We start from the raw sequence: 22,745 nt of genomic DNA, 5'->3' as shown, positions 1-22,745 counted from the left end.
AAAAAGTATGCATAAACATACTACAAAGAAATGACACTACCTAGAGACACGGGCGTTGCCAAAATAACAAACAAAGCAGCTAAGTAAAACAAAGGCAAGCTAACTAACTAACTAACAAGTAACTAGTCTAGTAAAACAAAAGCCTACCTACCTAACTACTCTAACAGAAAACAGGTTCAAAAACACATGTGGTGGCAACAACCCCTTACCTAGTGTGTTTAACAAGTTTCAACCTACGTGGTGCCTGTGTATAGAGGCCTCTGTCTTCCCCTGTCCCTAGGCAGTGGCATATAACACAATCTACATCAGCAGGTGAAAATACTACAAAAAGGTTGCTCTGGGGAAAAATAACTACAAAAAAATAACTTCAAAATGTGATGCAATGTGTCTTGAACGAACTGACCTTTCATTCACATGATAACTGTATAAATATTTATTATGATTCCAGAAGAGCAGTCTCTCCAACACCCAGCTGTGTGTCTATGAAGAGTGACTGGTCTAAAGATGAACCTCTTAACTAAAGAACCTGGACATGTGTTGCACAGTGTGCAAATTATTAATCATTTTTTTAGGGCAATAAGTGTAATAGTAAAATAAGTGTAATAGTGTAATAAGTGTAATAGTGTAATAGGGCAATAAGTTAGTCCAACTTCAATCTGAAAACTTGAGGTTCGGATTTGAAATCCCGACTCTGGATTGGCTATTAAAGACCAAGTTTAACTAGAAATACTGTTCCTACGAAACAGTGTGGGCTCGCTCGTGACTATATTCTGCAACGTGCTAACTGTCATGTGAAGCTCAACCAATACTCCAGCTAACACCACTCCCAGATATTTTTCCACACCTCAATTGCACCTCATTGGCTAAGGGCCCGGCCTTTGTACTGTCGTAGCGGAACTTGGTAAATAAATAATGAAGATAACATATTGTTCTCGCCTTTCAGGCGAGCCCACAAAAAGAAAGGTGCAATTCTGGGAAATTGCAAGTGTAGTTGCACTGATGCGAGTCACAAGGAATCCAATGGGAAATTAAATCCTTACCGTTTATATTACGTATTGTGATGTCAAGTGAGGCATGACCAAAAGCTTCACTTTTCTGCTGTGTAGCCCAACAACAAGTTTACAAAACAGGTTCACTTTGCTGGCAAAAATATTCTTAGACTGAATACATTAGTGTGTTGTCTAATAGAAACCACTCTAATAAAGACCTTAGGTGATCTATTTCATTGCCTGTAACCCCGACAGGTTTGACCTAAAGATGGATGTAAGTCAGAGTTCTGCCAAACGCCACAGACCAGAGTCTCCAACACCCAGCCGTATGGCTATGAAGAGTGACCATTCTGGACCTCCACACACAGAGTAAGTGAATCCTCCTTTACAGAATACACAACAAAGTGATCTCTGTCTTACATGTGTAAATTCCTGCGACTGTGAAACCCTGACAGGTTTAATAAAGACCTAAAGATGGATGTAAGTCAGAGTTCTGCCAAACGCCACAGACCACAATCTCCAACACCCAGCCGTATGTCTATGAAGAGTGACCATTCTAAGTGGGCACCTCCTGACTCCAGTGGACCTCCACACACAGAGTAAGTGCAAAACCAAGTCCCTAAGTCTTGGTTTGAAGGTTATTAGTCTAGGAAACCGATATACAAAACCTATTATTATTATTATTATTATTATTATTATTACCCGTACCCGTTACCCACCATTTCTTTGTGCTTATAGATCTTCTATTTTATTTTAAAATATCACACCTATGACATGTCCAGGTTCAACGTGGTTTCTAACAGAGGTTTGAAGGTTATTAGTCTAGGAAACGATATACAAAACGTATTATTATTATTATTATTATTACCCTTATAGGTACCCGTTACCCACCATTTCTTTGTGCTTATAGATCTTCTATTTTATTTTAAAATATCACACCTATGACATGTCCAGGTTCAACGTGGTTTCTAACAGTTATTAATGTGTCTAGGAAACAATAATATGAAAGAACAGTTATTAGTGTGTCTAGGAGCCAATAGGAAGAAAGAACATTCCAATAAACCATACCAATAATAGATACTAAGAACAGAATGTTGGTTCCAACCATACCAATAATAGAAACTAAGAACAGAATGTTGGTATCAATTATACCAATTATAGGTACTAAGAACAGAATGTTGGTACCAGCCATACCTGGACCAATAATAGATATTAAGAACAAAATGTTGTTATCAACCATACCAGGTAATCACACTCTCCTCTGGGCTGTGTCATAGGTACTTAAGAGTACATTAGTGCAGTACTTCAGTACATTTCAGTACTGAAAGAGGCAGTGCCATGATTTTTTTCCCCTCTAAAACATGATTATCTACTATTATGATTATACTAGGAGGAAGATTTTTTCCAAAAAAGTGTACAGAAAGAGTTAAAATTATGTTTTTATGTGGCCACACCCACCAGTTCATTGGTATACGTGGTTGTCATGGTGGGTGGTGACCCAGCTGAAGTTAGCCACACCCACGTATGTTGGGTGAATGGTAATTAGGGGAGGGGTTGATTCTGTGATGTAATAAGTGTGTGTGTTTTTGGACCGGCACGTTTGACCCCACAAGGTGGCAGCCTACAGCTGAAACCCAAATAGAAAGGCAATACATAATTGCTCATAACAACCACACCAGGGGGTCTAATGAAGTACTGTCAACCTCCTAGACACATGAAAAACAGAAAAAGTACAAAACTATGGCACCGCCTCTTGAAGAGAAACTATTTGGATGTCTGTTTTCGCGAGGTCGCTTGTCGCCCTTAAGCGTTTTACTGGTATATTACTATACTATACTATTTATTATCTATATTATATTGTCTTCATCTCCACAGAACCACACCTGAACTGAAGACATCCAGTCAAACCACAAGTGAACAATGTAAGACTGGACACATTTTACACTAATTAACATTTCATATACATTAATGAAATGTTTAAATAGCAGAACAAACTAATGATCAAATGTTATTTTTCTTATTTATCTTTTTTGACATCGTTTTAATGGTAAGTTATATTGATGTAAATTAATGAATTATTATCTTTAATGTTTTTCTTGTCTTCGTTGTCTTCTCATAGCAGGTGTCAGTCCGCAGGAGGATTTAAAGGTTTATAAGGTCAGTTTGAACCGTCTTGATCGAGTGACTTACATCACTGAAGTGCCCTCCCTCAGTAGCATCTACACAGAGCTCTACATCTCAGTGGGAGAGAGTGAAGGTGTTAATAACCAACATGAGGTGTGGCAGCTTGAGACGGCTTCCAAGAAGAAGAGCCTCCATGACCAACCAATCAAATGCTGTGACATCTTTAAGCCCCTCCTCCTTGGCAGAGAGACACCCAAGAGAAGAGTTTTGACCAAGGGCATCGCTGGCATTGGAAAAACATTCTCAGTGCGTAAATTCACTCTGGACTGGGCAAATGGTTTGGAAAATCAAGATGTCATTCTCCTGGTTCCCTTCTCATTCCGGGAGCTGAACTTCGTCAGAGATGAGCAGCACAGTCTTCTCTCACTGATCCATCGTTTCCACCCAACATTAAAGAAGGTCACAGCTGAGCAGCTCGCTGTCTGGAAGGTTGGCTTCATCTTTGATGGTCTGGATGAAAGCAGGTTCCGGCTGAAATTCGACAACAATGACATCATTTCTGATGTCACAGTGACATCATCAGTGGACTTGCTGTTGACAAACCTCATCGAGGGGAATCTGCTCCCATTGGCACTACTCTGGATAACTACCAGACCTGCAGCAGCCAATCAGATCCCTCCTACATATGTTGACATGGTGACAGAAGTACGAGGGTTCACAGACCCCCAGAAGGAGGAGTTCTTCAGGAAGAGATTCAGTGATGAGAAGCTGGCCAATAAAATAATCTCACACGTGAAGGCATCAAAGAGCCTCCACATCATGTGTCACATCCCAGTCTTCTGTTGGATCACTGCTACTGTTCTGGAGGACATGTTGAAGACAAACGAGACAGAAAATCTGCCCAAGACCCAGACTGCAATGTACAGTCACTTCCTGTGGGTTCAGACCAAGAGGAAGTGGAAGAAGTATCATGGTAGTCATGATGTGAATCAACAGCAGCTCATGGAGGCTGACAGGGAGGTTCTTCTAAAGCTGGGCAGTCTGGCATTTGAACATCTGGAGAAAGGTAGCATGATGTTCTACCAAGAAGACCTGGAGGAGTGTGGTATTGATGTGAAAGACGCCTCGCTGTACTCAGGAGTGTGCACAGAGATCTTCAAAGAAGAGGCTGTTCAATCTGAGAGAAAGGTCTACAGCTTTGTTCATCTGAGCATCCAGGAGTTTTTGGCTGCAGTTTACCTGTTCCACTGTTACACACAGAGGAACATGAATGTACTGAATACATTCCTGAAAGAGGAAGAAGAAGAAGAAGAAGAAATTACCCTGGATGTCTTCCTGAAGAGATCCTTCAAAAAATCCCTGAAGAGTAAAAATGGTCACCTGGACCTCTTTCTCCGCTTCCTTCATGGCCTCTCACTGGAGTCCAACCAGAGTCTGTTAGGAGGCCTCTTGGGTCCAGCTGAGAACTGTCCAGAGAGCATCCAGAGAGCCATCAACAACCTGAAGGAGATGCAATGTGAGGATTCAGATATTTCTCCTGACAGATTGATCAACATCTTCCATTGTCTGATGGAGATGAATGACCACTCACTGCATCAGGAGATCCAACAGTACCTGGAGCCAGGGGACAGATCAAAGACAAGACTGTCTGAGAGCCAGTGTTCAGTTCTGGCCCACATGCTGCGAATGTCAGAGGAGGTTCTGGATGAGTTGGACCTGCACAAATACAACACAACAAACTCAAGAAAATCCAGACTGGTCCCAGCTGTGAGGAACAGCAGAAAGGCTCGGTTAGTAGTCATGTTAATAGAAAACGTATTAGAAGAGAATCAATCTAACACTAAGTAGAAATGATGCTAAAACATAAAACATCCAATAATAATCAGGTCTCAAATAGTGAAAGTAAAAGGATTCCTGGCTTATAATTCATACATTATAATTGCCCTAACTAAAATTAAAAACACTTAAATATTGTATTTAGTTTTACTCAAAGGAGACAACGCTGTCGCAAGTTGACAATGTCATTTGTCCATGTGTGGTCCAGCACTATCGGAATTCATGGGCTAAAAAAACAAAAAGGTTTAATATGAACATCAAAACAATAAAAAAAGATTGTAAATTCTTAATGGACAACATCAAGTGAAACGTTGCACACATAACCAGTGATTTGGTTTGATTTCGAGCCTAGATAGGAATCGCTCAAAGCTTAAAATGCAACGAGAGAGAGAGAGAGAGAGAGAGAGAGAGAGAGAGAGAGAGAGAGAGAGAGAGAGAGAGAGAATATGTCATGTACAATATATATAAACAATACTATTGATAACAATCCTATGAACATAAAATAACCATTAGAGGCACACATTAACAATAACATTGTAGTATAAAAGATATGAGTGTTCCTGAAAAATATATGTTAAAGGTGGAGTCAACCCCCCTCGAAAAAGGATACAAATTAAAAAAAAAAAAAAGAAAAAAAAAAAAGAAATGTTGTTTACTCACCCCATGATGTGTTTAATACAATGATAATTGTATTTCTTTTGTATGATTTCTTCATGGTGAATGAATAATTCAAAAAACGAAGAAATAAAAGAAAAGACAAAACTGATTAATTGAAGCAAACTGAAGCCAACAGAAAAACTGTATAAAATGTGTTTATAAACTCACGAACGATAAACAAAACAATAGTCTAAATGCTCTCACTAATGTGAGGCGTGTTTACCTTAACAAAATATAATTAATTAATCTGGAGGGGATTGACCACTTAAAACATCATGTTTTTGCAACAAATGGTTACATTTTCACATTTGTGGCGCCCCTGGTCTAAGTGGAAATGCACTGTGTTGAGTATACAACCCTCACCATATGATTCATATTTGGGGTTGATTGTTCTTTCATGATTTTAAAGTTTTATAATTGAACATGAACTTGATCTAATCTGTGTTGACAATCTCTGATTTTACATATATTCTACATTTACAGACTTGTTGGCTGTGATCTCTACAATGCAGAATATGAAATTGTGGCTTCAGCTCTCAGCTCTAATCCTTCACATCTAAGAGAATTGGATCTCAGTTATAATGACGTGCAGGATTCATTCATGGAACTCATCACTGCTGGATTAAAGAGTCCACATTGTAAATTGGAGATTCTAAGGTCAGATTAATTAACCAGCATTATTTGTATTATTTAATGTTTGATTATAATCAGAGGAGTTTGCATTAAGTTGACATGGTATCCCACACTGACTAGAATCATGACAGTTTGTCCCGAGTTGGTGTTGGTTAGTTCTCACTCTGGCATCACATCACAATGATACGATACAGTAAATACAATATGTGATCCATCATGGCTGCTAGGGAATTATCACGTCCGGTTAGACAATCATTGAGTGTCAAACTGGTGTCAACACAGACGGGAAAGTTTGGCCCACCAGCACCAGCAGTCTGTTGTCTGCTTCCTTTAGTCAATAAGGTTGATACCTTCATAACCCACACTGACTAGAACAAATTAAATAGAAATAACTATACGGATGCATTCTGGGACTTTGCGAGTGTGGTTGCCGTTTTTGCATTTTCCCATTCAAGTCAAAGGGGTTACTCTAAGGTCTTTGGGGAATGCTACTTGCTTCCTCATTGGCTAAAAGTTACTTTATAAAGTTAGGAGAGAACAATTGCGTGTTGCCTACAGCAACCGCCACACCAATAACCAATAATATTAATTAATAAGCGATAATATTTATTTTAAGGCTGGGACTTTAACTGATTTATTGTGATTAATTAATTACAGAAAATTAACGTGATTAAAAAAATTAACACATTTTAATCGCACCTAGGCATACCGATCATAGCGATGCACCAACCAAAAAGAGACAACAAACGCAAAGGGAGAAGTAGCCGATCAGAGTGCTTTTCTTGGCACAGTGGATGCGAAATTTAGATTTAAAAAACTCACCCGTTGATTCACTCACAAAAAATGCTTCTCAGGTCAAATATCAATGTGCAATTAAAATGTGATTAATTGCGATTAATTAATCACAGAGCCTGTAATTAATTAGATTAAAGATTTTAATCGCATCCCAGCCCTAATTTATTTATGATGTGTACTTTTTAATACATACTGTATATTTGATTACCATCTACTGCCGTATACCTGGTAACTACCCCGTCTGTCTGTCTGTCTGTCCTCTCTCTTTGCTGGATCATCTGTTGTTAACTTGCTGGTTCCTGTTTCCTGTCAGTTACTGTAGCTGCCTGTTGGAATATTAAGATGGTTTACTTCACATTATTCCTGCCTGCCTGTTCTTTCCATCTCTCTGATAATCAATCCAGATATGTCATCTTTAATTACAGACTTGCTGGCTGTAACATCACACAGGCAGGATTTGACATCCTGGTTTCAGCTCTCAGATCTAATCTTCCCCATTTGAGAGAATTGGACATCAGTTTCAACTGCCTGCAGGAATCACAAGTGGACCAACTCTCTGCTCTACTGAAGAGTGAAGAGTGTAGACTGCAGATCCTGAGGTAAATAAATTAGGTGTTTTCTCTCTATGTGGATCTCTACTTGAACATCAACAGCCGTTTATTAAATATGGATTTATCTGCAGGATGTCAGGCTGTGGGATCACTGAGGCAGGCTGTTCTTCTCTGGCTTCAGCTCTGACCCTAAAGCCCTCCCATCTGAAACAGCTGGACTTGAACTTCAGCCACTTAGGAGGCTCTGGTCTGAAGAAGCTCTCTGCTGCAGTGGAGACTCTGAAGTGAGTAGACTTGGACTGTGTTGTTCATTGCAGTGTTTCCCTTACAATGTTGAACTGTCTGGCCAGGTGGGAGGGGGGCTACACCCATAACATCCAATGTACAAGACCACCACAACATCCTCATCCTTAATCCCTCTTCCTTAATCACTTGACATGTAAATATGAAATAATGCATTAAGGAAAGAAAAAGAGTGTGTGTGTGTGTGTGTGTGTGTGTGTGTGTGTGTGTGTGTGTGTGCGCGTGCGCGTGCGTGCGTGCGTGCGTGCGTGCGTGCGTGCGTGCGTGCGTGCGTGCGTGCGTGCGTGCGTGCGTGCGTGCGTGTGTGTGTGTGTGTGTGTGCGCGCGCGCACGTGCGTCATAGCAAAAGGAACAATTTCTGTATGTCAGGTAGTGGAGACAATTTGTTAGACATTGATTCATTGTTGTTCTATTTCCTACAGTGTGATTCATGGAGGAGAACACTGGTTTAAACCTCAACTCCTTGCAAGATGTGAGTGTCTGTCTGTCTGTCTGTCTGACCAGGTTCCTCAGGGCTCTATCCTCGGCCCCTCCTTTTCCCTCTAAACCAAATCTATTAGCCAAAACGTGTTGCATTGCAACATGTTGTGAGCTTGAAGATCTGCTGTTTTATAATTATGACAGACTAGAGTCACTAGGGTTGAAGTGGTTAATTTAAGCTGCAATCAGAAACTGATTTGAATAAAACATTATTTTAATTATTTTATTGTGTGTGTTAAACACTTCCCTGAAACAAATCTGGTCTACAAACTACCACAAACGGTTCCTCAAAAAAAAAGTATTTGAACTATTAACCATTTAATCCCTGTGTCCCAATGTTGGACTATTAACCATTTTAGGCAGGAACCACTTTTGAAGCGGTGAAGCCGGCTCCCACCGTTCGACTTAACTCATATGCTGCCAAAAAAATACCCCTTTGTACCCACTTCTCTGCCATGCCCGTAGAACCCGTAAATGTAATAAAAATTAATAAAAAAAATTTTTTTATCGAAGCGGAACTAAAATTCCGGAACTAATGTTCCGTGATCATCGTTTCTACACGGACACATTATTGAGCGGACCAGTTTAACATTGAGCCCTAAACCGGAAGCGGGTGGTCCGTCCTCTATTTTGGCCCGTCAGCTTACTGTGTGAACTCCGCGGCTTACAGATGGAGAACGGATTGATCAATTTTCAAAATTTCAACGGATTTGAGAAGCTGATGGAATACGCGAACACACGATGCATAGCAGTGTCCGATCGCGCACGATGGGAATTGGATGAGCGCCCGCGTTAACAGGTAGGAGAAGCCAGCAGTGAAAGACATAGAGAAATCTGCGGGATTTACGGGCGAAAACTACGAATGAGTTAATATGTCTCTCTATCTGTCCCTATTAGTACACATCAAATATGTCTTTGAATGTGGATTTTATTCCATCCATCACGGAAAGGCAGCCAATCCCAACGGTGCAAAAACAGCATCATTGGAGGAGAACCTTTCAAATATCTTTCGAACATTTAAAAACAATGAACCCTGTATAGGTCTATAAACACGGTATAGGTCTATACACACGGAGCACAACGCTAATGTATAAAAGAGATGTTGCAGATCCAGTAGCCTAGTCATTGGCAGATTACAAAATAAACAACTATAAAGAGAAATGACCGAAGCAACAGCTCTATGCTGACGCCTCTCACCCACAAGTTACAACAGCAGCCAAAACCAGTAGAAGATAATTAAGCAGTCCACTCACCTAATGCTGCGGAGGTTCAAAAAGTTTAACCAACTTTCAAAGGGTATACATTGTTTAAGTCACAGGTAGCATGGTTTTCATATCATAAATATGAACGTTAGTTTAGTCAAAAGCTTGTGTATAATACATGTGATTTCTGTTTACATTTGAGCTGCAACCATAAGCTGCAGCAAGTAGCCAATAACAACAAGAAGAAGCGTTTCCTCTCTATGATTAGACAATATGATTAAGTCTACTTACAGAAAGTACAATGGACTAAATTAAAATGACATGACACTGACACACCAGCGTTCCTTGACTAGATACCTTGGCTGGCGAGCATAGGGGAGGACGCTTGCTGCACATTATAAATTATATGGACCATTCCACATCGCCCCGCCAATAAAGTGTAAATTTCATGACCCAACTCAACCCGCCCTGCAGGATGACTGCGGGTTCCTGCGCATCACTAGTGTACATATAGCAGCATAATGTTTTTTTTTTTCTTTTTTTCATTTTTTTTCAGGGAATGATGTTTTTAATGTTTACTGTGTTGTTTTCTCATCAGATTTCCATCGTCTCACACTGGACACAAATACAATGAACAGATTCCTCTCTGTGTCTGAGAACAACATGAAGGCGAATCGGGTGAAACAGCCTTGTTCATATCCTGATCATCCAGACAGGTTTGATGGACTGGTCCAGGTTTTGTGTACAGAGGGTCTGACTGGACGCTGTTACTGGGAGGTGGAGTGGACTGGAGTGGTAGATGTAGGACTGACTTACAGAGTCATCAGTAGGAAAGGAGAGGGTCATGACTGTTGGCTTGGATGGAACGTAATGTCCTGGGGTCTGGGGTCTGGGGTCTGGGACCATGAAAACAGATACAGTGTTGTACACGATAGTAAGGTCACTTTCCTTCCTGTTCGTCCCTCTGACTCCATCTGCTCCAGAGTAGCAGTGTATCTGGACTATCCTGCTGGGACTCTGTCCTTCTATGAAGTGTCCCCATCAGACACACTGACACACCTGTACACCTTCCACAACACATTCACTGAACCTCTCTATGCTGGCTTTGGGCTTCACCTTAACTGTCACTCCTCTGTGTCTCTGTGTGTGAGGACAGACAGATTAGTCCAGCAGCTCTCCAAAAACACCTCATCAGAGACATCCACATCACGACACCAGAAACAGCTTAAACGTCACTCCTCACAAGATTCTCCACAGGAAATAGTTCCCCCCTCTGTTGCTACAGTGTCCCCCCATTCTCCCATGTTGCCTTCCTCATCCGTATCGCAACAGTGCTCCCAACATCCCCCAGAAGAAATGTCATGTGACACAGCCAGTGATCTCTCAACCACAGACCATCCTGTTGCAGAGTCCACTGTAAGGAGGAGAGCATCCAGCTCCCTGCCTCGTTCTCGCAGCTTAACCTCACTGAGCCAAAGTCCAGGCATAGAGAACACAGCGTGTTTCACAGCAAATCGCTCCCACAGTTTAAATGATGTCAAACTACTGGACAAAGCACAGAAAATTACACCTGACATCATTTTTGTAGAAAACAAGGAAAGCTACAGGTTGCACTGCACCCAAGCAGGACTGTACCAATGCAGCGTGACTGACCTGGTGTTTAAGATGGAGGCAGGGACAGATGTGACTTACAGGACAGTCCCTTGGAACCGAAGGCTTCAAGCCCAGCTTGGCAAGAGGCCTGCAGGACCACTGTTTGACATCAAATGTCCTCAGGGGTCTGTGTGTCGGTTACACCTCCCACACTGTGAGATCCTTTCCATGGGTGGAGGCAAGTTCTTGTATGTTGCCCATGTGACGGATGAGGGCATTGAGTTCATCAAGCCGGATGTGATCACTGAAACTCACATCATCATAAATATAACAGAATTTTCACCCTATGGTGTAGTTGTCATTGATGACAGAAGCAGCAATCCTTCAACTTCAGGTTTCTTTGCTGGTGTAAAAAAGTGGATCAAATCTTTTCTTACTGCCACTCCTATCCATGCGTTGGGGTTAATGTTTTATGCACCACTCATTTCAACCTTGAAGGTATTGCTGCTTCCTGGGAACGTTGTGCTTCGTGAAGTGCTGAATGAAAGGAGGAGCATGCATCCAGAAGAGATTTACATTGAAGTCCCTCCCTGCAAACTAATCCCAAATCAAGAGTACACACTCTCCACTTCCCCTCAACACGAGTCCATCATAATTCAACCAAAGAAGACAACATTTGAAGTTGAGGAATCATCCTATATAAATTACATGTCAACATTTAACGTGAACTTTTTGGAAAGGTTTAGCGATGTTAAGCTGCTGCTTAATCCCCTTTCCCACTCCCAGGAAATGCCTGTTGTAGACATTAACACTTCAGACTGTGCATGGGAATGCTATGTACCCCTTTCTGCTTTAAGAAGACAGCAAGTTGAGCGCACACTGAGCCGTCCAGTTGAAGACAGACTGTTTTCTGTGCGGAGCAGCTTCATCGACAGCATTTCAGCTCCCAGTCTCAGATGTGTCGTGGACAAACTTTTCGATAAAAGGATGCTAACTGAAGCTGAGCAGGAAGAGGCCAATGGGATGCAGGCAAGGGAGGACATGGCACGTTTTGTCATCGATACAGTGAGGAGAAAAGGACCTGATGCGAGTAGAAGCATGACATTGATTCTCTGTGAAATCGATCCATTCCTCTCTGGACATCTTGGGTTGATGTAAAACTGTACAGGTGGACTTAAATACCGTAAGCATGTAGACAATGTCTTGCCTCATTTCCGTTCTTTCCATAGAGGTCCATTTGGTTACATATGTATGCTCTCTGAGCTACAACTAATGAACACTCGGGATTAGAAAGAAAGCTGGATCTAAGTAACCCACCACTGGATAAAGAAATTGTTGATTTGATTTTTTCCTCCCCTTGTCTCTGTATACATAATGTTGATTATATGTATCTAATAAACACAACCTTACATTTAATTAAAAAATTACATGTCATTTCATGTTCTTGTCTTTCTGTGTCTTGTTTATGACAGCTGCCATTCTTCGCTTGAAAAAGAGATATTTGATCTCAAATGTCGGGGACACCCAGACACACTGCAGGGTGTAAGACTTCAACCTGTGGCCTTCTGCTCATCAGGTAGTCAATCTACCCATTCACCTATAGACTGTCTTTAAGCATGGTGTCTCAAACAATTTGGCCATAGACCCCCAGGTAAAAAGTGTTGTGCCCCCCATAAGGAAAGACTAATATATAAACATGATAATAAGTAGCCTATTCCAAATGTGGCAATACTGTATGTTAGCACTAGCTTGACATATTGACAGTGCCGGGAGGCAAACCTGCAACACACTGTGTCATTGGCAGGGTCTTAATCCAATGAGCCATTATATGACTTCACTGTCTACATCCCTTACACCACTGTATACCATGTTATTGTCCGTTATTATCAGTAGGAATATCATTCTATGTAGTGGAAGAAGAAAAAAAAAACATTCTGAAAAGATAGTGTGTGTATAAGGATTTGTGTTTTACCTATTAAGAGTTTGTTTAACTATTAAAAGAATAAACAAGAGATACAAGTAGTAGGTGGAAACAAATGATTTGCTGTGAGGACCAGGTAAGACATCACTTAAGAATGGAAAAACAGTTTATTAGTATGACAACGGCTGAGTTTAAACTAAATTAAATTCAGGCAACAGAGTTAAACATTTCCTCTCCACAACAACATGCTTGTTTGTACTGTAGTTCTAAGCCACTTAATGGTATAGTCTGTAACCTTCAGCTCACCAGGCTATCACCATTCACCTACAGACCATCTCTGTGTGTTCTCATTGGTACTCAAACATTTTCATGTGAAAATAGATATGTATTTGGCCATGGACAACCCCCTCTCTGCATGTGGCAATGCCTAAGTGGTATCACTTACTGTAGGCATTGCCACATAGGCATGGATGCCTGGCGGCGTTGCCGGTTCGATTCCCGATCCGGACGACCTTTCGTGTCACTCCCCATCTCTCAGGGTTTGGGTTAAAGTCTTAAAGACGTGGTCAGTTTGAGGAAGATAAACCCTGCAATAATTGACAGAATGGCTTTTTGTGTGTGTGTCTCCCACCCGCTGCCTGGGGTGGGAACTGTGGCTCCACCGCTCCAGGAATCACTGTCACAGTTTGTCTCTGTCTGCGGCTGCCTAATACAGTACTGTAAACTGATGGAGGAACACCTGACTGCCTGTCTGCTTCTTTTGTCTTCTCTCTCCAGCACAAGAGCTAAGAATTATGCACAGCAACTTCGTACTTATGAATTCAGTCTAATATTATTTGTGTTAGAACTCTCCATTGTGGTGTACAATTCACTACAGCATAAAAGCCCAAAAACAATTAGGCAGCCAATGCATTAAAAAAAAGTTTTCTGATAGTTAAATGATGTCAAACTCACCAATATTGTGGCGGTATGGAAAGCTTGAATTATCCTCCTATATAATTTACATAAGTTATGTGGTCTCATCACTTTTTCACTTTTCTTTTGATGCATCACTTTTCACTTTTATACAAGTACTGTACTTAAGTACAAGTTTGAGGTATGATTTTACTTTACTTCAGTATTTCCAATTTTCAATACTTTTACTTTTACCACATCTCAGAGGCAGATTTGTACTTTTATTCCACTACAATTATTTGAAATATTTAGTTAACAGTTACTTGGAAGATTTTAATTATCACAAAACATACATTAAACCCTATTTAAACTTTGGCTATTTGAAAGTAGTCGACCTACAAGCACACAACATGTCGCAACACGGTGTGCACTTGTAGATCTGCTATTTAAAATAAATATTGAGTGGTAGACCCGAATAGGATATCAAACCTAATGGAAATATGATTTAGAGGTGGAGTTGCATGTTGTTCCCACCGGAGGGTGCAATACACAATACTCTTTATATTCAGAATTCTGCATCCTGTTCTGTAATGTACACTTCCTTCCAGGTTGTTTTGAAGAGAAGAGGCTGCGAAGAATGACTGGTATGAAAAACACCAGAATAATCATATATTCTTGATTCTTGAATTCAACACACATGGAGTCTTGACCAAAGGAGAATGGGGTAAGGTGAGCCTGTATCTTTAAAACTGTACACGGGAGTTGTCATGATGTTACCATAAAATAACCTGACGCAAATCATTTCCACCCAGCTGTGAATTTGAGAGACACGTCTTTTTTTTTTGTCAAAGTCAATTGTTTTACTTTTCAAAGAGAATTCAGTCAAGTTTAGTATTGTTGTGAAACCACAAGGCCCAAACAAAGCCTGCTGCTAATGCTATACTGCTAAAATGTGGGGGACCGCCCTACCGAAGTCCTTAAAGGAGTGTAAATCCCTATCTTACTTCAAAAGTGGTAAAGTAAACCTAGCCTAACCTTAGCCGCAAATTGCAACACTAGATTTTTTATTATCGGATGAATCTAGGGTTGCAATACCTCCCATAGGGATCCAATGCATGAAAACATTTTTTTGCTATCTGATTGTATTAAACGACTTCAAACTCACCAATATTGTGGCTCTATGGAAAGCTTGGAATTTACTCTTGCTATCTGCAAAGTGTTTGTTTCATAAAAATCCACCGTAGACATGTTAGGAGCTACTTTCTATCAAGAAATTGGCTTCAGGTGATTATCTTTTCTAAGTGCTGGAGTTTGGAAGCGCTTGTGGGAAGTCAATCAGCGGTCCTGTATACCAGCTGGTTCTGAATGTCACATAATGCAGGAGGCAGCGGGACGCTGCGTAATAGAAGACCGAGCGCTTCCGAAGTTCAACACTTAGAAAATAAACCATGTCTGCTCGGATTTCTTGACAGAAAAGAAACCATAACAATTCTATGGTGGATTTTTCAGAAACAAACACTTTGCAGATAGCAAGAGTAAATGCCAAGCTTTCCATAGAGCCACAATATTGGTGAGTTTGAAGTCGTTTAATACAATCAGATAGCAAAAAACTGTTTTCATGCATTGGATCCCTATGGGAGGTATTGCAACCCTAGATTCATCCGATTATAAAAAATCTAGTGTTGCAATTTGCGGCTAGCCTAACCTTACCTCCCCCTGACCTTTCTATTGTATACCATTTATTTTTGCATTGTATTGTTCCACATCTTTTCAGCATGGTACTTTTCTACCTGTCATTCAATGTTATGAGTTAAAAAAGGATCTCAATGAGCCATGTGCTTTTCCTTTTAGCTGACTTTATACGAGTGAACTGTACATGAATGAAACTACCTTTTTGTTTTTTTTTAATCCAGTCATGACCGCAAATTGCAACACTAGATTGTTTTTAATCGGATGAATACGGTTGCAATACCTCCCATAGGTAGCCAATGCATCAAAACAGTTGCTATCTGATTGTGTTAAACAACGTCAAACTCATCAATATTGGGGCTGTATGGAAAGCTTTGAGTATCCTCTTTCTATCTGCAAAGTGATTGTTTCAGACAACAGCGTAGACATGTAATGAGCTACTTTCTAATCAAGAATTTCAGTTCAGGTGATTATTTTTTCTAAGTGCTGGAGTTTTAGCAACTTAACACTGATTTTAATGTGGTATTCTTAAGACTGTAGCTGCTGCTTTTGCTTGCGCACAATGAATTTCACTTGCCCTTTTACTTGTAAATTGGTATTGTTGACAATAAAGTTGAACCTTGAACCTTGGAAGCGCTCGTGGGAAGTCACTCAGCGGTCCTGTGTACCAGCCAGCTGGTTCTAAATGTCACATAGCCTAATGCTGGAGGCAGTTATAGAAGACGAGCGCTTCCGAAGTTCAGGAAAAAAACATGTCTTCTCAGATTATTGACAGATATAACAAATAACATCTCTATGCTGGGTTTTTTCTGAAACTCCAACTCCAAGCTTTCCATATAGCCCCAGTATTGGTGAGTTTGACGTCGTTTAATACAATCAGATAGCAAAAAACTGTTTTGATGCATTGGCTGCCTATGGGAGGTATTGCAACCCTAGATTCATCCGATTTAAAAAAAGAAATCTAGTGTTGCAAATTGCGGCTAGTCATGACCCATAAATATTTGTCTGTGACCCACAAATGAGTCACGACCCAGTGTTTGGGAACCAGTGTTTGGGAACCAGTGTTCTAGATCTAGAGCATTTGATAAAGTGCTTATGCTTTGTTATTTATGATTGATAGAGGTGTTCCAAAATACTTAGTCAGAATACTGGTCTTTTGTTATGGCCAGCAGATGCTTCAGGTCAAACTGCATTTCTGAAGCATTCCCTGTCAGTAATGGGGTCCGACAGAGTGGGCTTTTATACCCTACGTATGACGTATGTTGTTTGTTTAACCCATTTATTTAGACCGGGAACGCATTTTTACTTTAACCATTATTTTATGCTAACTATAAAAAATAAAATAAAAAAAGCAGACAGAAAAAAACCAAAAAGTCTTCTCATCTCTGACCTTTTCACGTCAAGGACCCTCTGTAGGCTATTTGGCCGCAGACCCCGTCCCAAAATATGTTGTTCCATCTATTTTTCACTATTTTGAAAAACATTTTTAGAAATGTTGAAATAGCTGATCACAATGTGTCGAGGTAAATCCTCTCCAATGGATGCCTTCACGGTGTACAGTTCGGAGCGAACGGCCGCTGTAGGCTATTATTCACAATTTCGGATTTAACATCCTGTAACTCTTTTCTAAGAGAACTGAATTCATAAGCAAACGACCAGTGTATTTCTGATTTTATTAAAGAGGAAATGTCCGCTCTAATCCCGATAGGATCTCAGCTTTTAGCGTAGCGGCCACGGTGTCCATTGTCAGCTCGCCGGCATGGGCACACACTCACGGCTCTCAGAAGTACTCTGCTTCGCGGAGGGTTTTGGCCCAGGCTTTGGAGCAGTGGGAGGCTCCTCCACAAAGCTATATTTGCAAAGATTCGGTTTGTTGGCCCTGAATGTCCCAGTTAAAGGGGTATTTCGGTCAAAAACGACTTTCCTACCTCTCAAATGATGATTCGGGAAGCTTCTGGGTTGATCCAGGTGTTGTTTGACCCATAGCAGCATTTTGTTCCATTTTCGATTTTCTCCCCTGCACCCCACGGCTCCAAAACGGCACCTTTTGGGAAATCCGATCATGCGATACAAAACGGGATTTCCCAGTGTTTCTCTAGTTGGTCTGAGTTCAGAGTTGAGCTTTTTGTAAACAAACATGGCGGCGACCAGGAGCTGGTGTAGCTCGGATATGCTAACAACAGTATGAGGGACTGAGATCGAGCGAGAAAAGTGAATTTTGAGCGAGAATAATAACCGTATTACGGAACGACCCAAAAGGTGCCGTTTTGGAGCCGTGGGGTGCAGGGGAGAAAATCGAAAATGGAACAAAATGCTGCTATGGGTCAAACAACACCTGGATCAACCCAGAAGCTTCCCGAATCATCATTTGAAAGGTAGGAAAGTCGTTTTTGACCGAAATACCCCTTTAAGACTTGAAATTGGCCTCAGGTAGTTCGAGATAGCGTTATATGTTGTTTTTACACTGGTAAAAGAAACAATGCACCACAAAATAATACTTTTTAACAGAGGTCTGGCAAGAGCTTTTCCAAACGTGTCCTTACAGCATGCTGGCTCAACAGCACCCCCCAGTAAATGGAAACATTTTAACACTCATCTTTTCTTTTCTCTAATCTAATATGAACTCTTGTTGTAAATGAAGTTGTCCTTTAATATTTTGTAAAAGGCAAACATGCTGTGACAGTGTGTATACTGTATCCTCTTTGCTTCACTGGTTCTCAGTGGGGTCCGGGGACCTCCTGCATGGGTCCTTGAGGAGATTCCAAATCAGTTTGACCACTTTAAACCTATTTCGTACCTATAGGCCATACATGGGCAACTGGCGGCCCGGGGGCCACATGCGGCCCTCACCTTCATTTAATGCGGCCCACAGGTTAATACCGGAAAATTGATATATTATTGATTTCATCTGTTACAATTCCAAACATGACCTGCTTTAATTCCGTCAGTCTATATTAGTAGCTTAATGACTAGTATAGTAGTATTAAAGTGTATTTTTTTATGTCCAATGTATTTGTATTTAGGTTCATAAAGTTAACATGAGTATATAACTAAATGAGTTTGAAATTAAATCAAAATGTTACATTTCAGGATTCCAATAAAAAAAAATATATATATATATATATATATATATATAATTTAGGATTCCAATTCAAAAGAAGAAAAAATAGCCGATCTACAAGCTCAAAACGCATGCGTTTTGAGCTTGTAGATCTGCTATTTTTGCTTCTTTTGTATGAGATACTAGAATGACAAAGTTGGACATAGCATTATGCAATGTGGCCCTCTGGAGTGAAGGTGCAAATATAGCGGCCCTCGCCATCATCAAAGTTGCCCATCCCTGCTATAGGCTATTGGAAAATAGCAGATCTACAAGCTCACCACAGGTCCCATCAAGCTTGTAGATCTTCAAAAAATATTGAAAGAAATCTGGAAAGTTATGGGGTTCCCTGGCACAACATACTTTTGATGTCCACAGCCCTTGGCATGAAAACATGTGAGAACCACTGCTGTACATGTTCTGAAGAGGAAATGGAGAGAATGATGGGGACACTGAAACGGGGACAGTAGAATGCTGAGAATAACTCAAGGGCTATTCATTATTGGCCCAATTAAGGGAGAAAAAAAAGTCAGTGGGCTAATTAATGGGTCAGCATTTCCATGTTTAAATTCGAGTTGAAAATGAATGTCGATGGTGAAACAAAGTCTCTTTGTAACATTTAAAAGGAGGGGGATATTTGTGTACTCTAAATACTGTAGCAATTTATAGCCAGAGAAATGGCTGGCCTACAGCTTCTGAAGTGGTGGAGGGGTAAAGCCATTTCTGCAGATGGCACTTCACGCTACTCATGGACCTTAAAATTAGAATAATTATTCACGTTTGTTTCAGTTGTCTGAGGACATCTGTCCATTTAGGATTGTCTGTTTACACCAGTTTATGAGCTATGGTTTGTGGCAAAAATAAAATATGTAATATTTTGTTCACAAAGATTGTTTCCCTATATGTGCTACTTTATTATATTGACAACTACTTCTCTTACACAGTACAACTGATGGCCAAGTACTTGCAGTATATTGTATCCAAATGTCTCTTGTAATTTTCAAACTGAAGAACCACTTTGGATGCACCTTTTTCAGGGATTAGTATTGGTTTGGGAATGTGTATGTCTTTGAGTAATAAACAGTGCAGCTACTATACTGGCATTACCTGCGCTTCAGGTAATGCTGACTGATACCAAAGACTATATAAATTGGGCCTCACTTCCCTACTTGATGCTCAGCAAAAAGGTTTGAATTGTAATACTTCTGCGACACTAGTGTCATGTCCAGTGGGTGTACTTGTACAACAAGTTTGCCTCATGCTAATAAGAAGTTGTTATTCTCACTGTATGGAACATACAACTAAATTTTGTTTAGGGCATCCAAAAAACAAATGGCAGTATCAGCAAAGAAATAGAGTTAGAGTAACATTGTGCCATAAACTGGTAGTCCGTCATAGTCAAGTTATCATAGTCTGTTGTCATATAAAAACATAATACATACAATAATACATCTTAAAAGAAGACTATACGAGAAACCTACATTACCTATAAGATATTGCACTTTCCCAATAGGCCATATTGCCTGTGGCATCATAAACAAAGTTGAATGAAACAGGAGAAATGTGAACTGTGTTGTTGAATGTGCAGAAGCTTCTCTCTTCTCTAGGCTCAAAGGTTTGCTTCTGTCTATAGCAGGGGTTTTCAAAGTGGGTGACGGGGCACCCTGGGGTGCTGCGACGGCAGTCCAGGGGTGCCGCAAGATAATTTGATAATATTTGGAATTTATTTGGACACTTAAAAATATATTTAGTTTCATTTTACTCTTGAAGAACAAAGTTATTTTCAGTCAGTTCTAACCAAAATGGCTATTATCTCAACATATCCCTTGCAACATAATCGCTAAAATATGCCATAAATATGTAGGTGATGGGAGTGAAAATTATGAATATAATATGGGGGTGCCTCGGATGAAAAAAAATATTTTTAGGGGTGCCCTGAGCCAAAAAGGTTTGGGAACCCCTGGTCTATAGCACCATCACCTGTTGAAGCTCCTTGGAGCTGCCATTCTCAGACTCGACCACTGGAGGGCGCCCAATGCTGAAGCCTCATTTATACAGTACTTGGTTGTGCTCCAGTGTCTGCAACCAAGTATAAATCAGGTATAAATAGCCTGTCAAAGTAGGTGAGTGCAAAGTACATTTACTCAAGTACTACAATAATGTGTTTACAAAGCACAGCACAATTTTGAGGTAGCCTACTTTTACTTTCCATTTGTGTACTGTTCTCCCCTATACAATTGCAGCATTTGACAGGTACTTGTTAACTCCCACCCCGCCTCCCACGTCACATAACATAGGCCGTCATACTATCTGTATCTGTCATACTTCAACTATTCGAAAGAAATCCGATATATACAATGTAATGCGTTGTGAGCAGGGCAGGAATTTCATTGAGGTCATGAAGGCCATGCATGGCTGCCGTTGCCCCTCAGTTTGGCCTTGTGCCCCTCAAACCAATGGCATGCCCTGAGGCCACAGTGGCCTTAATGCCCCAGTTGACTGTACCACTTTCTCCTCTGTCTCTGTCTTGTCAATATGTAGACAGTAGACACCGGTGTCTCTTTCTTATCATCAAATCAAATCAAATCACGTTTATTTATAGAGCACATTTAAAAACAACTTTCATCGTACCAAAGTGCTATACAGACATTTCATCATTCAAGTAATACAGTAAAGAAAACATCTCAAGGTATAACAATAAAAGCAATAAACACAATTACAATGTAGTAAACTAAAACAATGCGATAAAAACAGATAAAATGTGTCAGGGGGATTCAAAAGCTTGTGAGTAAAACAGGGTTTTGAGCCTGGATTTAAAAGAGTCGCAGGAGGGGGCAGATCTAATATGGAATGGAATGCTGTTCCAAAGCTTCGGAGCAGCGACGGAAAAGGCGCGGTCACCTCTACGAGTCAGGTTCGATGTTGGGACATCTAATAGACCTAGGTCAGTTGACCTTAGGTGCCATCTGGTGGTGGGGGGGTAGTTTATAAGGCCAGTAATATAAGCGGGGGCAAGTCCATTTAGGGCTTTGTATACAAAGTCTTAAATTTTATTCTAAATTGGACTGGTAGCCAGTGCAGGGAGGCTAGGACGGGAGTGATGTGGTCTCTTTTTTTGGTGCCGGTCAAGAGCCTGGCTGCTGAATTTTGAATGAGTTGGAGACGAGATAGGGCTGACTGACTGATTCCTGTGTAGAGTGATGTAGGGCGTGTATGACAATTTCAAGGTTATGGGTGGAGAGAAATGACATAATTTTTGATATGGAGCGGAGGTGAAAGAAACTGGATTTAACTACTGCGTTTATCTGTTTGTCGAACTTGAAATCGGAATCAAAGAGGACGCCCAGATTCTTGGCATGGGGCTTAACAAGGCCGGATAGGTTGCCTAGGTTGTTATGAATCTGTGTGATGGAGTCTGGGGAGCCAAATAGGATTATTTCAGATTTTGAGTCATTGAGTTGAAGGAAGTTGTTTGCCATCCAGCATTTGATGTCGGTAAGGCAGCTTCTCAGGTTGTCGAGTTGTGAATTATTATTTGGTGTCAGGGGGAGGTAGATCTGTGTGTCATCGGCGTAGCAGTGAAATGATATGTTGTATTTGCGGAATATTTGGCCTATAGGGGGAGCATATAAATGGAAAATAAAATGGGGCCCAGGATTGATCCCTGAGGGACCCCGCAGCACACACCAGTGTCTTTTGTTGAGATTCTTAAATCTTACCTCCCCCGAGTTCCCGTCTTTAAACCAATCCAGTGAATTTCATTGGTGCAGGGCTCAGCATGGATCAGATTTTAAATACCATAATTTATCTATTTCACTGCAGTTTAGGTTATCATCCGTCCAAGTGGCCTTGGACCTATTAAACATGACGAAATTCCAGGCCTGTTTGTGAGCCTGCAGATCTGTTTTGTAAGAAGCTTGACAATATTTGGAAAATGTGAGTACTTTTACTTTGGTACTTAAAGTACCAAAGTCAAGA

The 22,745-nt window shown here is 40.6% G+C and overlaps 1 protein-coding gene across 1 annotated transcript; it reads left to right on the top strand.

The window, feature by feature from the left end:
- Nucleotides 1-1,463: 1,463 nt before the first annotated feature.
- On the top strand, nt 1,464-12,653 carry LOC308308786 (NLR family CARD domain-containing protein 3-like; the record flags this gene model as incomplete). The annotated part of the gene is made up of 8 exons (XM_080754239.1): nt 1,464-1,588; nt 3,203-4,898; nt 7,527-7,633; nt 7,717-7,843; nt 10,228-10,371; nt 10,856-10,986; nt 12,021-12,228; nt 12,636-12,653. The coding sequence occupies 8 exons, from the start codon at nt 1,464-1,466 to the stop codon at nt 12,651-12,653; spliced, it is 2,556 nt and encodes an 851-aa protein (XP_080610365.1).
- Nucleotides 12,654-22,745: the final 10,092 nt, after the last annotated feature.

Source organism: Nannobrachium achirus, assembly GCF_963921795.1.
Source record: "Nannobrachium achirus genome assembly, chromosome: 23".
NCBI lineage: Eukaryota > Metazoa > Chordata > Actinopteri > Myctophiformes > Myctophidae > Nannobrachium > Nannobrachium achirus.
Note: the sequence above shows the minus strand (reverse complement) of the source record. Positions and strands in the feature narration are given on the sequence as shown.